Source organism: Kogia breviceps, chromosome 16, assembly GCF_026419965.1.
Source record: "Kogia breviceps isolate mKogBre1 chromosome 16, mKogBre1 haplotype 1, whole genome shotgun sequence".
In the NCBI taxonomy this organism is placed as follows: Eukaryota; Metazoa; Chordata; class Mammalia; order Artiodactyla; family Physeteridae; genus Kogia; species Kogia breviceps.
In genome coordinates this window covers 16,143,715-16,160,335 of record NC_081325.1, presented here as the reverse complement: position 1 = coordinate 16,160,335, position 16,621 = coordinate 16,143,715, and the positions used below count along the sequence as shown (strand labels likewise).

General features: G+C 37.4%; 1 protein-coding gene across 1 annotated transcript in view; it reads left to right on the top strand.

Moving 5' to 3' along the window:
• Positions 1-3,974, top strand: part of MRPS31 (mitochondrial ribosomal protein S31) — a 31,077-nt gene extending 27,103 nt beyond the window's left edge. The window contains exon 7 of the mRNA XM_059041638.2: positions 3,670-3,974. Within this exon, the coding sequence (XP_058897621.1) occupies positions 3,670-3,899 (230 nt within the window). The 3' untranslated portion in view covers positions 3,900-3,974. The remainder of the gene's footprint in view (positions 1-3,669) is intronic.
• Positions 3,975-16,621: the final 12,647 nt, after the last annotated feature.

The following is a 16,621-nucleotide window of genomic DNA, read 5'->3' as shown; positions in this document are numbered from 1 at the left end:
AGATTTTCCTGTTTTTTTTTTCTGTTAGATATATAGTTTAGACCGTGATCCATTCTTTGTTAATTTGTATGAGGTTGAGGTTCTTTTTCAATTCTTCAGGCACCATTTGTTGAAAAGGCTGTCCTTTCTCCATTGAATTGTCTATGCATCTTTGTAAAACGTTGGGCATATTCACGTGGATCTGTGTTAGTCTGCTAAGACTTCTATAACAAAATATCACAGACTAGGTACCTTAAACAACAATTTACTTCCTCAAAGTCTGCAGGCTGGAAGTCCAAGATCCATGTGTTGGCAGTCCGTAACAGGGTCTATTTCTGGGTCCTTGATTTTTGTTCCATCAACCTTTGTGTCTTACCGCCTGCCAATACCATACTCTTTTTTAAAAAAATTTTTATTGGCATATAGTTGATTTACAATGTTGTGTTAGTTTCAGGTGTACAGCAAAGTGAGTCAGTTATACATATATCTACTATTAAAAAAAATTTTTTTTCCATATAGGTCATTACATAGTATTGAGTAGAGTTCCCTGTGAATACCATACTCTTTTGATTACAGGCATACCTTAGATATTGCAGGTGTGTTTCCAGACCATTGCAATAAAGCAAAGCTTGTAATAAAGCAAGTCACATGCATCTTTTGGTGTCCCAGTGCATATAAAAATTATGTTTACACTACACTGTATTCTATTAAGTGTACAATAACATTATGTCTAAAAAAAGTACATACCTTAATTAAAAATACTTTATTGCTAAGAAGTGCTTACCATCATCCGAGGCTTCAGCAATAACAGATCAGCATAACAAATATAATAATAATGAAAAAAGTTTGAAACATTGTGAGAATTACCAAAATGTGACAGAGACATGGAAGTAAGCAAATGCCATTGGAAAAAATAGTGTAGATATACTTGCTTGACAAAGGGTTGCCACAAACCTTTAATTTGTACAAAAAGAAGAAAAAAAGGCAGTATCTGTGAAGCACAATAAAGCAGAGCCCAATGAAACGAGGCATGCCTGTACTGTAGCTGTATAGTCAGCCCTAGCATTTTTCCTCCCACTTTATTCTCTTTCAAGATTGTTTTAACTCTTCTCGGACTTAAGCCTTTCCATATAAATTTTAGAATAAGCTTGTCTGTGGCAAAACTTTGCTGGAATTTTGGTAGAAAGTACATTAAACCAGTAGATCAGTTTGGAGAGAAATGACATCTTTACTATGCTGAGTCTTCCAATTTAAATCGTGATTTTTATTTTTATGATCTCGTATCCTGTAACCTTACTGAACTCACTAATTAGTCCTAGGGGTTTTTTTGTAGATTCCTTGGAATTTTCTATGTAGACAATCATGTCGTCTACAAATAGTTTTATGTCTTCCTTTCCCATCTATGTGACTTTTCTTCCTGCCTCCCACATCAGGGTCTGGAACTTTCAGTACTATGTTGAGTAAGAATAGTGAGAGCTGATCTCCTTGCCTTGTTCAGGAACTTCGGGGAGAAGCCTTCAGTCTTTCACTATGATATTAGCTGTAGGCTTACCATGTTGATGTAGTTCTTCTCTTTTCCTAATTTGCTGAGAGTACTTATCAAAGTGAGTGTTGGATCATACGATTTTTCTTCTTTAACCTGTTGATATGGTAGATTACCTTGATTTTCAGATGTTGAACCAGCCTTGCAGTAAAATCCTACTTGAGTAAATCCCACTTGATCTTGGTGTATAAATCTTTTTATACATTGTTGGATTTGTCAGCTAATTTTGTTTAAAGGTTTTTCCTCTAACTTTATTAGAGATATTGTTTTGTAGTTCTCTCTCTCTCTTGCTCCTGTTTTTGGTTGTTGTTTTGTCTTTGTTTTTTTAACAAGGTAATGCTGGTCTCATAAAATGTGTTAGGAAGTATCCTGTCTTCTAGTTTCTGGAAGAGATTGTGTAAAATTGGTGTTCGTTTTTCTTTAAATGTTTGAGAGCTTTTAAATTACACATTTCTTTTCTTTAATAGTTATAAGATTATTCAGGTTATCTTTTATTTTGGTTGAGTTTCGGTAGTTCAATGGATTTTTTTAAAGTTGTCCATTTTTTTCAAGTTGTTGAATTTGTGAGTGTAAGGTTGTTTGGAGTATTCCTTCATTATCCCTTTAATGATTTCAGGATTTATAATGATAACCCCCTTTTCATTGCTAATATTCTTGGTGTGTGCCTTCTCTTTTTTTCTTTATCAGACGTGCTAGAAATGTATCAATTTTTGTTTTTTTTTGTTTTGTGTGTGTGTGTGAAGAACCAGGTATTGACTCCACACTCCCAATGCAGGGGGCCCAGGTTCAATCCCTGGTCAGGAAACTAGATCCCACATGCATGCCACAACTAAGGAGCCCGCCTGCCACAACTAAAGACCTGCATATCCAAATAAATAAATATTATTTATTTTGAGATTTCCTTTATGACCATGAATTACTTACATTAATTTCCAACTGTTTGAGGATTTTCCTATTGTCTTCCTGTTACCAATTTTCTGTTTTGATTCCTTTATGATCAGAGAACATACCGTATATTATTTCAGTTATTTTAAATATGTTGACATTTGTTTTGTGACCCAGGATATGGTTAAACTAGGTGAATGTTCCATGGATACTTGAAAAGAATTTGTATTCTGCAGTAGTCTGGTAGAGTGTTCTGTAGAAGTCAGTGTGATCCTGTTGGTTAATGTTGTTCAGTTCTTCTATGTCTTTGCTAATTTTCTACTTGGTAGTTCTCGCAATTGTTGACAGTGGGGTATTGAAACCTCTAACTGTAATTGTGGATTTTAAAATTTCTACTTTATTTCTATCAACTTTTCTTTCATGTATTTAGAAACTCTTTGGTGCATACATAATTAAGATTGCTTTGTCTTCTTGGTGGGTTGATCCTTTTATTATGTAATGTTCCTCTTTCTCTCTAGTAATTTTCTTTGCTCTGAAGTCTACTTTGTCTGATATTCCTATAGCCACTCATGCATTCTTTTTTTAAAAATTAATGTTAGCAAGATATGTCCGCCTCCATCCTTTTACTTTCAACCTACCTATGTTATAGGTAAATATTTAAAGTGAGTTTCTTGTATATAGCATATAGTTGGATCGTGTTTTTCTTTTGATGGTATATTTAGACATTTACATTTAAAGTAATTATTGATTTGTTAGGATTTAAGTCTCATTTTGTTATTTGTTTTCTGTTCATTTTCTCTGTTTCTCACTCCTCTGTCTTTTCTTGGCTTCCTGTGAGCTGCTTGAATATATCTTAGGATTCCATCTTATTTTGCTTTATGTATTTTTTTTAGTGTAGTTTGTATAGTTTTCTTAGTGGTTTCTTTAGATATTAAAATATCCATTAGTAGTAATGCTGCTACATTTTGAATATTTGTAGTATGCTAAGCATTGTAAAGGAACTTTATAAAATTTATGTCTATTTAACTTTATAAAACCCCATGAAGAAGGTGCTGTCTTAATACTCATTTTATGCCTGAGGAAACTGTTGCTCAGTGAAGTTAATTTGCCCAATCACATGGTTGTTAAATTGGTGAGCAAACCTCTGTTTTACTCCAATGTTCATGCCTTTACTGTAATACTATTATACTACCTCATTAATGTTAATTTTATAGTGTAGGTTTTACATTCAAAATTGTAATGTATTTTGTCTCATTTCCTAGGTTTTGATGATGATGGTTCAGAATTTCATGAACATATATTTCTGGATAAATACCTGGAGGATTTTCCAAAACAAGGACCAATTCGCCACTTCATGGAGTTGGTGACCTGTGGCCTTTCCAGAAACCCATATCTGAGTGTTAAACAGAAGGTTGAACATATAGAGTGGTTTAGGAATTATTTTAATGAAAAACGGGACATTCTAAAAGAAAGTGGCATACAGTTCAATTGAAGATCATGGAAATTTTTATTTCAAGCTGTTGGAGATTCATATTATAATTAAATAATTTTACTAGACGTTTTCCTATATTGTGTTCATTATTGCATCTGATTTGAATGGTATAAATGTTAAATTGTTTAAAAGTATATACAGTGGTAACTGAAAAATTCCTGCATGGAAAAAAGTTACCAGCTTTTATGGATTCAACTAATAATTCTAAACAAAAAGAGTATCTTAGAATTACTAATAAGTTTAAGACAACTTCCTGGAACCTTTTTCTTTTCATTCAGTGACCATACTTCTTTGAAATATAAGTTGCCATACATGTGACATCATCAGAGGACTATAACAGTTGAGAGGATTTACAGACAAATTTATATGCATTGACTATATTTACATATACATGTAGTTTCTATATTTGCATATATATATATTTATATATTCACACTAAATTAACTACCCTTACCTAAGTCTGGGTCACTATAGTGAAGTAACCTTTTAGAAATAAAGGGCTTGGGGCTTCCCTGGTGGCGCAGTGGTTGAGAATCCGCCTGCCGATGCAGGAGACACGGGTTCGTGCCCTGGTCCGGGAAGATCCCACATACCGCGGAGCGGCTGGGCCTGTGAACCATGGCCGCTGAGCCTGCACGTCCGCAGCCTGTGCTCGGCAATGGGAGAGGCCACAACAGTGAGAGGCCCGTGTACCGCAAAAAAAAAATAAAAGAAATAAAGGGCTTATACTAATCACTTCTAGAATTTTAGGTCATCATGCCAAAATCAGAACTAATTTCCTTTTTTTTAATTTTAATTTTTATTTATTTATTTATTTATTTTATTTGTTTGTTATTTTTGGCTGCATTGGGTCTTTGTTGCTGCGCCCGGGCTTTGTCTATTTGTGGCGAGTGGGGGCTACTCTTCGTTGCGATGTGTGGGCTCCTCATTGCAGTGGCTTCTCTTGTTGCGGAGCACGGGCTCTAGGCATGCAGGCTTCAGTAGTTGTGGCGCACGGGCTCAGTAGTTGTGGCACAAGGGCTTAGTTGCTCCGCAGCATGTGGGATCTTCCTGGACCAGGGCTCGAACCCATGTCCCCTGCACTGGCAGGTAGATTCTTAACCGCTGCGCCACCAGGGAAGCCCAGAACTAATTTCTGTTACGGTGTATAGCAACGTGATTCAGATTCATACAACTGAAAGGACTGAGGATTCTTTTTTTAAAAAAAAACAAAAAACAAAAAAACCTTCAATTAAGAATTTAGTTTACAGTGGCCTCAGGCTAGTAGTGTTCAGGCTCTGGCACAAGCAAACAAAAATTGTATGTGAAGGAACTCACCATAAACCCAGTCTTCAAATTACAAAACACATAAGGAAAGAAAGCACCATGAATGTACACCAGCAGAAACAATAGACAACAAAATCAGACTCACAGAACCTTTAAATATTGGGCTTATCATATTCAGAATCTAAAAATATGTGTAACTTAGAATGAAGTATAGAGCAGGAGACTATAAAAGTGACCTAACAGATCTGAAAAAAAAAAAAATTAGTGAAGGGATTTATTTTTTTTAATTTTTATTTATTTATTTTTAAATATTATTTATTGGGCTGTGCCAGGTCTTAATTGTGACCTGTGGGATCTAGTTCTAGTTTAATTTAACAACCGATTAGACACTGGAAAATAGATCTAAAGAAATTCTCCACATGCAGCAGAGAATCAAAGAGAAAAGAAATATGAAAGAGAGGTAAAGACGAGTATAAGAAAGTAACATTTGTATAATCAGATTTCCAGAAGAGAAAAGAAGAAATGGGCCAGAGGCTCTCTTTGGGTAGTTTAAAAGAAAAATGATAATTTAATAACTGTTAAAGAAATAGGATCTCTATTTTCAAAATCTTCCCAGAAAGAAAACAATAAGCTCAGACCATTTCTCAGGAGAGTTTAAAATATTCAGAAAGCAAATAATCCTACAAATTAGTCCAAAGAATAGAAAAAGAAGGAAAAAAATCCAACTCAGTTTCAAGAGATTAGAATAACAAAGATTAATCTCAATCATGACACATTTGAAAGATCCAAAATAGCAAACAAAATCCAGCAATAAATAGGAAAGAAAAGTTGATAATCTAGTTTATTCCAGGAATGCAAGAGTGGTTTGACAATGGAGAAAAAATATATATGTCACCTCAAAGGATATAGAAAAAATAGTTTGATAAAATTCAACAGTCATTTATAATTTAAAGAAACTAGAAAACTTCAAGTAGAACTCCTTTAACCTGGTAAATGGCATTTACAAAAAACTTACAGCAGACATCTTTCTGGTGAATCATTAAACCATTTCCTTTAAGATGATAAGACCACAATTTATTGTCAGTATTATACTGGAGGACTAGACTGTGCAGTGTAGCGAGAAGAAGAAACATAAAGCTATTAGAATGGGAAATTCTAATTACCTTACCACACAAAGATAATCTCCAATGAACCACATCCTCTCTGAGTGCAGGCAGAACCTGAGACTTGCTTCTAGCAAGTATCCATAGAATATGGCAAAGATGGTGGGTGTAGGCATTCCCTTGACTGGATTATGTTCTGTGGAAAAAGTGACAGAATCAGTCACTCTTATGATTACATTGTTCTGCAGGACTCTTAGTGACTAGATGAGTATGCTACTGGCTTTGAAATAGTAAACTGCCATGTGAGAAGGCCAGTGAATCGGCCACACGGCAAGGAACTGTGCGAGTTACTAGAAGCTGAGAGCAACCCCCAGTTGACAGCAACAAAATGCGGACCTCAGTTCTACAGCCTCAAATAACTGAATTCTGCCAGCAACCATGTGATCTTGGAAGAGGGTCCTAAGCTCTAAAAAGAACCACAGCCTGGCTAACACATTAATTAAAGACCCCGAGCACGGGACCCAGCTAAGTGACCCAAAGAAACATGGGGATAATAAGTGTATGTTCTTTTAAGCCACTAAGCTTGATGTAATCTATTACGTACAGATAGATACTTAATACAAAAAGGAAGAAACAAACCATCATTAGTAAGAGCCTGTGATTATGTAGAAAACAAAAGAAACTGTAAATTACAATTAATAGGCTAGTTTAGTAAGTTTGCAGTTGCATGTCTATATATCAGCAACAAACAGATAAAATACAATTTATAAGATACCATTTATAGTACCATTGAAAATTATAAATGAATAAGATCTTTATGAAGGAAACATTTTAAAACTTTAATAAAACAGTAATAAATTTTAAAAATAAGTAAGCAAATGGATAAGAAGTTCATGGGTAAGCTATTTATCTATATGGCTTTAATGCAGTTTCATTCAAAATCCCAACAAGGTTTTTCACAGAACTTCATACATTTAAGCTAAACTTATAGAGGGAAGCAAATAACTAAGAAGATACTTAGTTATTTTTAGTATTAGTATTAGTAATACTTAGTATTTTTCAAAATACTCTTGAAAAAGAAGACAAGGTCAGGTAAGGAACTTGCCTTAACTTTAAGCTATCAAGACTTTCCCTGGTGGTCCAGTGGTTAAGAATCCTCCTTCCAATGCAGGGGATGCGGGTTCGATCCCTAGTCAGGGAACTAAGATTGCACATGCCACGGGGCAACTAAGCCCTTGTGCGGCAACTACTGAGCCTGCATGCTCTAGAGACCACGCTCCACAACTACTGAGCCTGCACACTTTGGAGCCTGCGCACCACAACTAGAGAGAAGCCTGCGTGCTGTAACGAAGGTACCCGCGTGCTGTAATGAAGGTACCCGTGTGCTGTAACGAAGGTGCCCGCATGCTGTAACGAAGGTGCCCGCGTGCCGCAACTGAGACCCAATGTAGCCAAATATTTTTTAAAAAGACTTATTATAACGCTGTGATAATTAGCAGGATATTACACACTGAGATAGTTAAATAGACTGATGGAACAGAATAGAGAACACAGAAACCGGCCCATTAGTATATGGAAACTTGATACATGACAAAGTTGGCATTGCAGATCAATGGGAAGGGTGGATATTCAATGAATGGTGTTAGGACAATTGCTTATACACATGAAGGAGAAAAAGTGGATTCTCTACTCGCATTAAAAAAATCCAATTCAATTGAATTTGATACTTAAATGAGATAAAATTATAAACATTTAAAGTGAAAATACAAAAGAATATCTTTATGGCTCTGATGTAGGCAAGGATTTAAAATACCAAAGCACAATCTCTAAGAAAAAGATTAATAAATTTGGCTATGTTAAAATTTAGAAATTTTAATCAAAAAAGATACCACCAAGAGTGAAAAGACAAGTGTCCAACATGGAGAAGATAAATGCTTCAATACAATCACCAAACGAGTAGTACGTAGAGTATACAAAGAACTCCTAAAAATCAAGTAGAAGAAAAACAACACAAAAGAATATGGTCAAAATATATAAACAGGAATTTCATAGAAGCAATAATATAAGTGGCTAATATATGAAAGAATGTGAGGAAAATGCAAGTGAAAACCATATTGAGAAAACACTAATTCGAAAAGATACATGCACCCCAATGTTCATAGCAGCATTATTTACGATGGCCAAGGTATGGAAGCAACCCAAGTGTCCATCAACAGATGAGTGGATAAAGATGTGGTATATATACACAATGGGATACTACTAAGCCATAAAAAAGGATGAAATTTTGCCATTTGCAGCAACATGGATGGACTTAGAGGGTATTATGCTAAGTGAAATAAGTCAGAGAAAGACAAATGCTGTAGGATGTCACTTACATGTGGAATCTAAAAAAAACAAACTAGTGAATAAAACAAAACATCAGCAGACTCACAGAGAACGAACTAGTGGTTACCAGTGGGGAGAGGGAAGGGGGAGGCGCAACATAGGGGTGGGGGGAAAGGCTATTATGGGATTACATGAAATTGTGTGTGAAACTCTTGAAAATTTTAAAGCACTATAGAATTTAAAGAAACTTTCAGTTAAAAATTTTTTTTAAAAACCCATATTGAGATAACATCTGTGTATTCTTTAGATGGGTGAAAAATCAAAAGATAGGCAATATCACTCATATGTTGAGGTTGGTGGGAGTATAAATTGGCAAACACTCTTGGATTACATAATTATATATTTATAATATACATATATAGTATGTAAATATTAATATATAACACATGAAACATTTAGTTATCTTTTAATAATTATATGTAAATACATAGTATAAACATCTATCATATGTGTGTGTGTGTGTGTGTGTATATATATATATATATATATATGTATATTTATATAAACTGTGAACAACGCTTCTGGAGTATATACCTAAAGAAACCCTTGCAGGACTTCCCTGGTAGTGCAGTGGTTAAGAATCCACCTGCCAATGCAGGGGACACGGGTTTGAGCCCTGGTCTGGGAAGATCCCCCATGCCGCGGAGCAACTAAGCCCCATGCGCCACAGCTATTGAGCCTGCGCTCTAGAGCCCTCGAGCCACAACTACTGAGCCTGTGTGCCACAACCACTGAAGCCCATGCGCCTACAGGCCGTGCTCTGCAGCAAAAGAAGCCACCGCAATGAGAAGCCCGCCCACGTGCAGCAACAAAAACCCAACCTAACCAAAAAATAAATTAATTAATTAATTTAAAAAAAAAAAGAAACGCTTGCAGATAAGTGCTGGGAGGCATTTACAAAAATTGTCAAAGTAGTAAAAACTGGGGAGAAAGTGCCCGTTGCCTGGAGAACTAATAAATAAATTGTGGTTTATTCAGGCAATGGAACTCTAAACAAGCAAAAATAATTAAAATAGAGCTATATACATCAATACAGACGAATTTCAGACGTTGAGTGAAAAATAAGTTGCAGAAGAATACATGTAATAGACTCCCATTTACAATTCTGAATATATTGCAGAGCAATAAATGTGATTATAACAAAGATCACAGGAATGATAAACACAATGCTTTATTTAACTCAGGGAGCCAAGGGAGACAGGCTGTGGCGTTGAGGAGGGATACCCAGGGACCCTAAACGGCACTAACATTCTATTTCCCAAGTTGGATGGTAGGTTCACAGGTGATCATTTTATTATCATGCTTTAAAAATTATATTACATGGACTTCCCTGGTGGCGCAGTGGTTAAGAATCCGCCTGCCAATGCAGGGGACATGGGTTCAATCCCTAGTCCGGGAAGATCGCACATGCCGTGAAGCAACTAAGCCCGTGTGCCACAACTACTGAGCCTGCGCTCTAGAGTCCGTGAGCCACAGCTACTGAAGCCCGCGCGCCTAGAGCCCGTGCTCCGCAACAGAGAGTAGCCCCCGCTCGCCGCAACTAGAGAAAGCCCACGCGCAGCAACAAAGACCCAACGCAGTCAAAAATAAACAAATAAAAAAATTATATTACAGATATCCCTTTGTATGTAACAACATTTCATATTTTGAGGAATGAATGGAAGTGGAAGATATGCAGAATCTGGCCATAGTTTTGAAAGGAGTATCACACCTTCACAGTCGAGACCATGACATTAAAAACATCCTTTCTTTGTCCATATACACACTTAATTCTAAAGAATCTACTATCCTTAGATTCTAGGTCCTATGGTCTATGTGTATAATGAAGATACTCCAACCATTTGAAAAGAGAATGCTCTGTTCTCAAGCTAAGTAGAGGACCACCTACCATTTCGGGAAGAAGCATGTGTTAGCCAAGGTGCAGGAAAGCTGCAAGGGTGTAGCTCAGGGGCTGAGGGCAGTAGAGGTGGCTGCTCCATGAATGCCAGTCTAATTACTGTCATCAGCATCATGGCTGAGATGGTCACAGGCACCACTGAGGTGGTGGGTTCCTCTCAGCTGACTGGCCTGGTGCTGTATGCTTCACACATATTACATCACTGAATTTTGGAATATTCTCTAAGGTATGTATTATTCCCATTTACAGGAATTTAATAAATTTCCCAAGGTTGCAAATAAGTGGTACAGCCAGGATTTAAACCCTAGATCAACAACTCCAAAAACCAAGTATTTTTTTTTTCCAGTACCCCTCAAGAAGAGATTTGAGGGCAATTATATGGATACTCTGGAGTAAAGGGAAAAGGAATTTCTTCATTTGGGTTCAGTAAAATATTCTAATGGGATCATTGCAAACATAGGAACTTTGAAGTGGTAATGTTTAGATAAAAACTCATTAAAGAGTGGAATAACAATGTAATAACTCAGAGTTTTGGGGGGCTAATTCCGTAGGGCTATTTGGGAAAAAATTAAAGGCAGAAAGCTCAGTAGGGCAAATGTCAAAGTGGCCACCATGGAAAAAGAATTTTTAATGGGATGGTAAGTGAGAAACAGCACTGAGAAGTCATTTTTCCAGTGTCATTATGGGAAAAAAGAAAATTGTTCTTTTATCTAGCAACCCCACTCCTGGACATATATCTGGAGAAAACCATAATTCAAAAAGATACATGGGGACTTCACTGGTGGCGCAATGGTTAAGAATCTGCCTGCCAATGCAGGGGACATGGGTTCGAACCCATGCCCATGGTCTGGGAAGATCCCACATGCTGCGGGGCAACTAAGCCCGTGCGCCACAACTACTGAGCCTGCGCTCTAGAGCCCGCGAGCCACAACTGCTGAGCCCACATGCCACAACTACTGAAGCCCGCACACCTAGAGCCTGTGCTCCACAACAAGAGAAGCCACCGCAGTGAGAAGCCTGTGTACCTCAATGAAGAGTAGCCCCTGCTTGCCACAACTAGAGAAAGGCTGAGCGCAGCAACGAAGACCCAATGCAGCCAAATAAATACATAAATAAATTTATTTTTAAAAAAGATACATGCATCCCAGTGTTCATGGCAGCACTATGAACAACAGCCAAGACATGGAAGCAACCTAAATGTCCATTGACAGATGAATGGATAAAGAAGATGTGGAATATATATATCTCTATGAATATATAGATAGATAGATATAATGGAATATTACTCAGCCATTAAAAAGAATGAAATAATGCCATTTGCAGCAACATGGATGGACCTAGACATTATCATTCTAAGCAAGGTAAGTCAGAAAGAGAAAGACAAATGCCATATGATATCACTTACATGTGGAATCTAAAATACGAAACAAATGAACATATCTATGAAATAGAAACAGACTCACAGACACAGAAAACAGACTTGTGGCTGCCAACGGGAAGGGGGGTGGGGGAGGGAAGGATTGGGAGTTTGACATTAGCAGATGCAAGCTAGTACATATAGGATGGATAAACAACAAGGTCCTACTGTATAGCACAGGGAACTATATTCAATATCCTGTGATAACTGAGTCACTTTGCTGTACAGCAGAAATTAACACAACACTGTAAATCAACTATACTTCAATAAAATTAAGAAAAAAAAAGAAAAGTATTCTTTTAGGCTCTAGGTCAGCTTGTAGTAATCCAGAGATTGGTGGTTTAGGCCACCAATGTCTGACTTTGAGTCAATCTCTATTCCCTATACCATCAGCAAGAGGGATCAGGAAAAGAAAGGGGAGGAAAGAGTCAGGTGTGCCATACTTGTGGCTGCCGAACGATGCTTCCGTGGGAAAGGATTTGAAATATGGTCCTAAAATGAAGCTTCTGATTTAGATGGATTGAATTGCACCATGTGAAAATAACTCACTGCTATTCATTAGTGTGTAAAATCAGGAGATTTAAATGAGATTAAGATCCTTGTTAAACTTTCTGAGATATTAAAAATTAAGAACCCAATTACCTCTGCCAAATACATTAACTTTGGTTAATGCCTTGACGTACTGAGCTACAAACTGGCATTTACAGTCTTTGGTCACTTCTACACCAAAACTTTTAGCCTAACTTGGAGGTGGAGGTCAAGCTAGTAGGAGTCAGGAATTATGAATATGAAGCACAGAATTTAATTCCCCAACTGAGAAAGACAAATATCTTTTACTAATTCACTCATTTCATAGGTGTGGAAAATGGAGGCCCAGAGGGAGTAACTTGCCAGTGATTTCATAGTTCATTTACGACAGAGCTGAGAACCCCAGATTCAGATCAGGGACCCTTCCTTCTTTTACATTAATTGGTAGCTTAAGCTGGTAAGAATTATTTTCTGAATGAACAACAGGGAGCTCCATAAACTCAAAGATGAAAGAAGAGAGAGAATGCAAATTGTTTTTAAAACATTTCAGCATTCTGTGAAACCACATGGTTTCAGTGAAGAGCAGTTCAGTATTAGGGGAAATGCTGAATAATATTCAAATCCTTAGCATAGCTATGACCAGGAGGATGTGGTTTTTAATGTCTGTTATGAAAATCACACTTCAGATGAAGCTTATTTTATTTTTAATTAACATTTTTATTTTTGAAATAATTTTAGACTTACAGAAAAGTTACAAAAATAATAAGTCTATGCATACCCTTCACCCAGCACCCCCTAATGTTAACTTACACAACCATAGTTCAATGATCAAAATTCTTAAATTGACACTAATACAATTCTATCAATTAAATTACTGCTGAGGGCCCAGGTTCGATCCCTGGTCAGGGAACTAAGATCCCACAAGCCAAGTGCTGTGGCCAAAAAACCCCCACCAAAATGAAACAAAAAACATAGAAACCAAGATGTGTGCACAAAGGGGAAGCTTATTATTTGATGATTATAAAGCTTATGTATCAGAAAATTTACTAATATAGTATTTACTAATTTAGGATCACACAGCATCTCTACATCTTCTTTATCCATTCATCTGTCGATGGACATTTAGGTTGCTTCCATGTCTTGGCTATTGTAAATACTGCTGCAATGAACACTGGGGTGCATTTATATTTTTGAATTATGGTTTTCTCTGGATACATGCCCAGGAGTGGGGTTGCTGGATCATATGGTAGCTCTATTTTTACTCTTTTAAGGAACCTCCATACTGTTCTCCATAGTGGCTGTACCAATTTACATTCCCACCAACAGTGTAGGAGGGTTCCCTTTTCTCTACACCCTCTCCAGCATTTATTTGTAGACTTTTTGATGATGGCCATTCTGACCAGTGTGAGGTGATACCTGATTGTAGTTTGGGTTTGCATTTCTCTAATAATTAGCAATGTCGAGCATCTAACCAGCCATCCCTGATGGACATTTAAGTTGTCTCTAGTTTTTCATAATTACCAGCAATGAAGTCTCACACACACATATGCACACACACACCTTTTTATACTTGTACCTACATCTCTGACAGATCCATTTCTAGAAATGAAATTGCTAAGACAAGTGCACAGTTAATGTTTCAATTAATACTACCAATAGCTCTCAAAAAGGTGCCCTAGAGAACCTGCTTTCTCACACTCTTAACAATATAGGATCTTACTAAGCTTTCCAATATTTGTTAATATTTTCGTAAGATGGCTGTAGTCTCATTGCTAACTTTGAATATCTTTGATTATTAATGAGATTGGACATTTTATCATTCTATTACTTAAGATAAGATGTAGTTAGTCTGACATTATAAATAGAAGGATAGAGACTGATAAAAAAGAAAATTAAAATTTCTGCTAAAGAATAAAGGAACATCTTAGGAAGGAAAAGCACTTTCTCAGCTTTGATATAAATGGCACTCATGCCTAACGCACATCTTGCTGCAAACGGAGCATTTTAAACCATGTTTAAAGTTAACCCATATATAATTGGCTGCTCTGCTTCAGAAGAGCAGAGATGGAGGGAACTCTCACAGGGAACTCTACTCAATGTTTTGTAATAACCTATTAGGGCAAAGAATCTGAAAAAGAATAGATATATACACATATGTATAACTGAATCACTTTGCTGAAACTAATACAACATTGTAAATCAGCTACACTTCAATTAAAATTTTTTTTTACAAAAGAGAGGGCTGGTTAAATACTGTATTGTGCACGTAGGGGAGAGTCACAGAGAAGTGATGTTTAAGTTGTGAACTAAAGGATGAACAGGCATAAGGGGTGTGTGTGTGTGTGTGTGTGTGTGTGTGTGTGTGTGTGTGTGTGTGTGTGTGTGTGTGTGTGTGGTGCTGGGAGCAAGGAGAAGAAGCTGCAGCACATAGGGTGGCCTTGAGGCAGGAAAGAAAATGGTGTGTTTAAGACGTGGAGACTAAGACAGAGTGATCGGGAGAGCGCCTCAAGAAGGGGCTGGAGAAGGAGGTGGGCATGGATGGTACAGAGGCTTGACAGGCATGTTAGGCTCCGTGTGGTGCATACAGCTTATCCTGAGGTTTTTCACAGCTCAGCCTACGGATCCTCCATTGTGGAGCACAGGCTTGGGTCCAAGTTTGCTTTGACCTCAAGTCACTCACTTATTTCGTGCATAACTGCTTCCAGAGGCCTCCTCTGCGCCTCCTTATACACCACGCTTTCCTCTATCATTGCACCTACCATACTGAATAGCCATCATCTATTTGTGGGTCAGTCTCCTCATCTTCACTGTGAGCTCCTTGAAGTTTAGTTATCCTTGTATCTCCATGTCTAGCACAGACTGACATGCACTAAATAGCTGTTGAATTAATAAAGTAATTCAACTGACCACCCACCATGGGATCTTAACCTGGCGTCTGAGGGGAGGAGGTATATATGTAGATAGAATTCAGGGTTGGGGAGTGTCTGTGAACTTAGGGAAAAAGAAATTACTTCCTTATTTCCATTCGCCTCTAACTGAAAATTAGCATTTCCTTCAATTATGAATGTAGAAAACAAAACACAGTAGTAATAGTAGTATTAAGACTCTGTCACCCATGGAAGTCACAGCTATTTTCATATCACATTAGAGTTGTTGCAGATATCTCAAAATATAATTTATACTCATTACCGCTTCAAAGTTACAGTAATTATTAGACCTGCCACTAGATCTTGTTATTTAATGTGTCGAAAAATAGCAACTCATTATATCACATTAAAAATATTTTGATAACTGTACTTCAACATAACTGTCTTCCTTCATAGTCCTATATATTTTATTGTATGCATTTAAAAACATTACTCTGAGAGGAAGTCCACAGGTTTCTTTTTTTTTTTTTTTTTTTGGCCACCCTGAGAGGCTTGCTGGGGACCTTAGTTCCCCAGCTGGGGATCGAACCCGGAGCCCCCACAGTGAGAACACCGAGCCCTAACCACTGGACCTCCAGGGCATCCCCCACACGTTTCTTCAAGCGTTCACAACCAGGAGAATTCCCTGCCGGTCCAGTGGTTAGGACTCTGCTCTCACTGCTGAGGCCCCAAATTCAATCCCTGATTAGGGAACTAAAATCCCTCAAGCTGTGTGGTGAAGCCAAAAAAAAAACCAAAGAGTTCACAACCAAGTGCTTAAGAGCCCCGCCCCTAGAGTACAGCATATACAAACGTGTATACCACACTCTCTGGGGTGAAGTATTGTAAACTGAAAGTGTCACCACCCAACTCCCTTTCTGTCAACCAGGTATCACCTTTTCCTCTCCCACCCCCAGCTCAGGCCATTCTGGTCTCATCTGAACAAACCACTGTGCTCCTGTTCCTCAATTCTCATTTCTGCAAGAACAACTATTAACTATGAATACCTAGCCTGACCTCTCTCTGGGCCCTAATCATATATAAACAATTGTCTCTATTTCTTGTTGTCTGTCCGACATTATCTCAAGTTCTCCATCTTTCTCCACGAATAACCTCTGTTTTCTAATATTGTATCTCTCCTCTGGTCAGATAACAAAACCCACGAATTCTAGACTTTGAGTTCCACAGCGTTAGGTTGATCTGTAGGGTGATTTACTTTA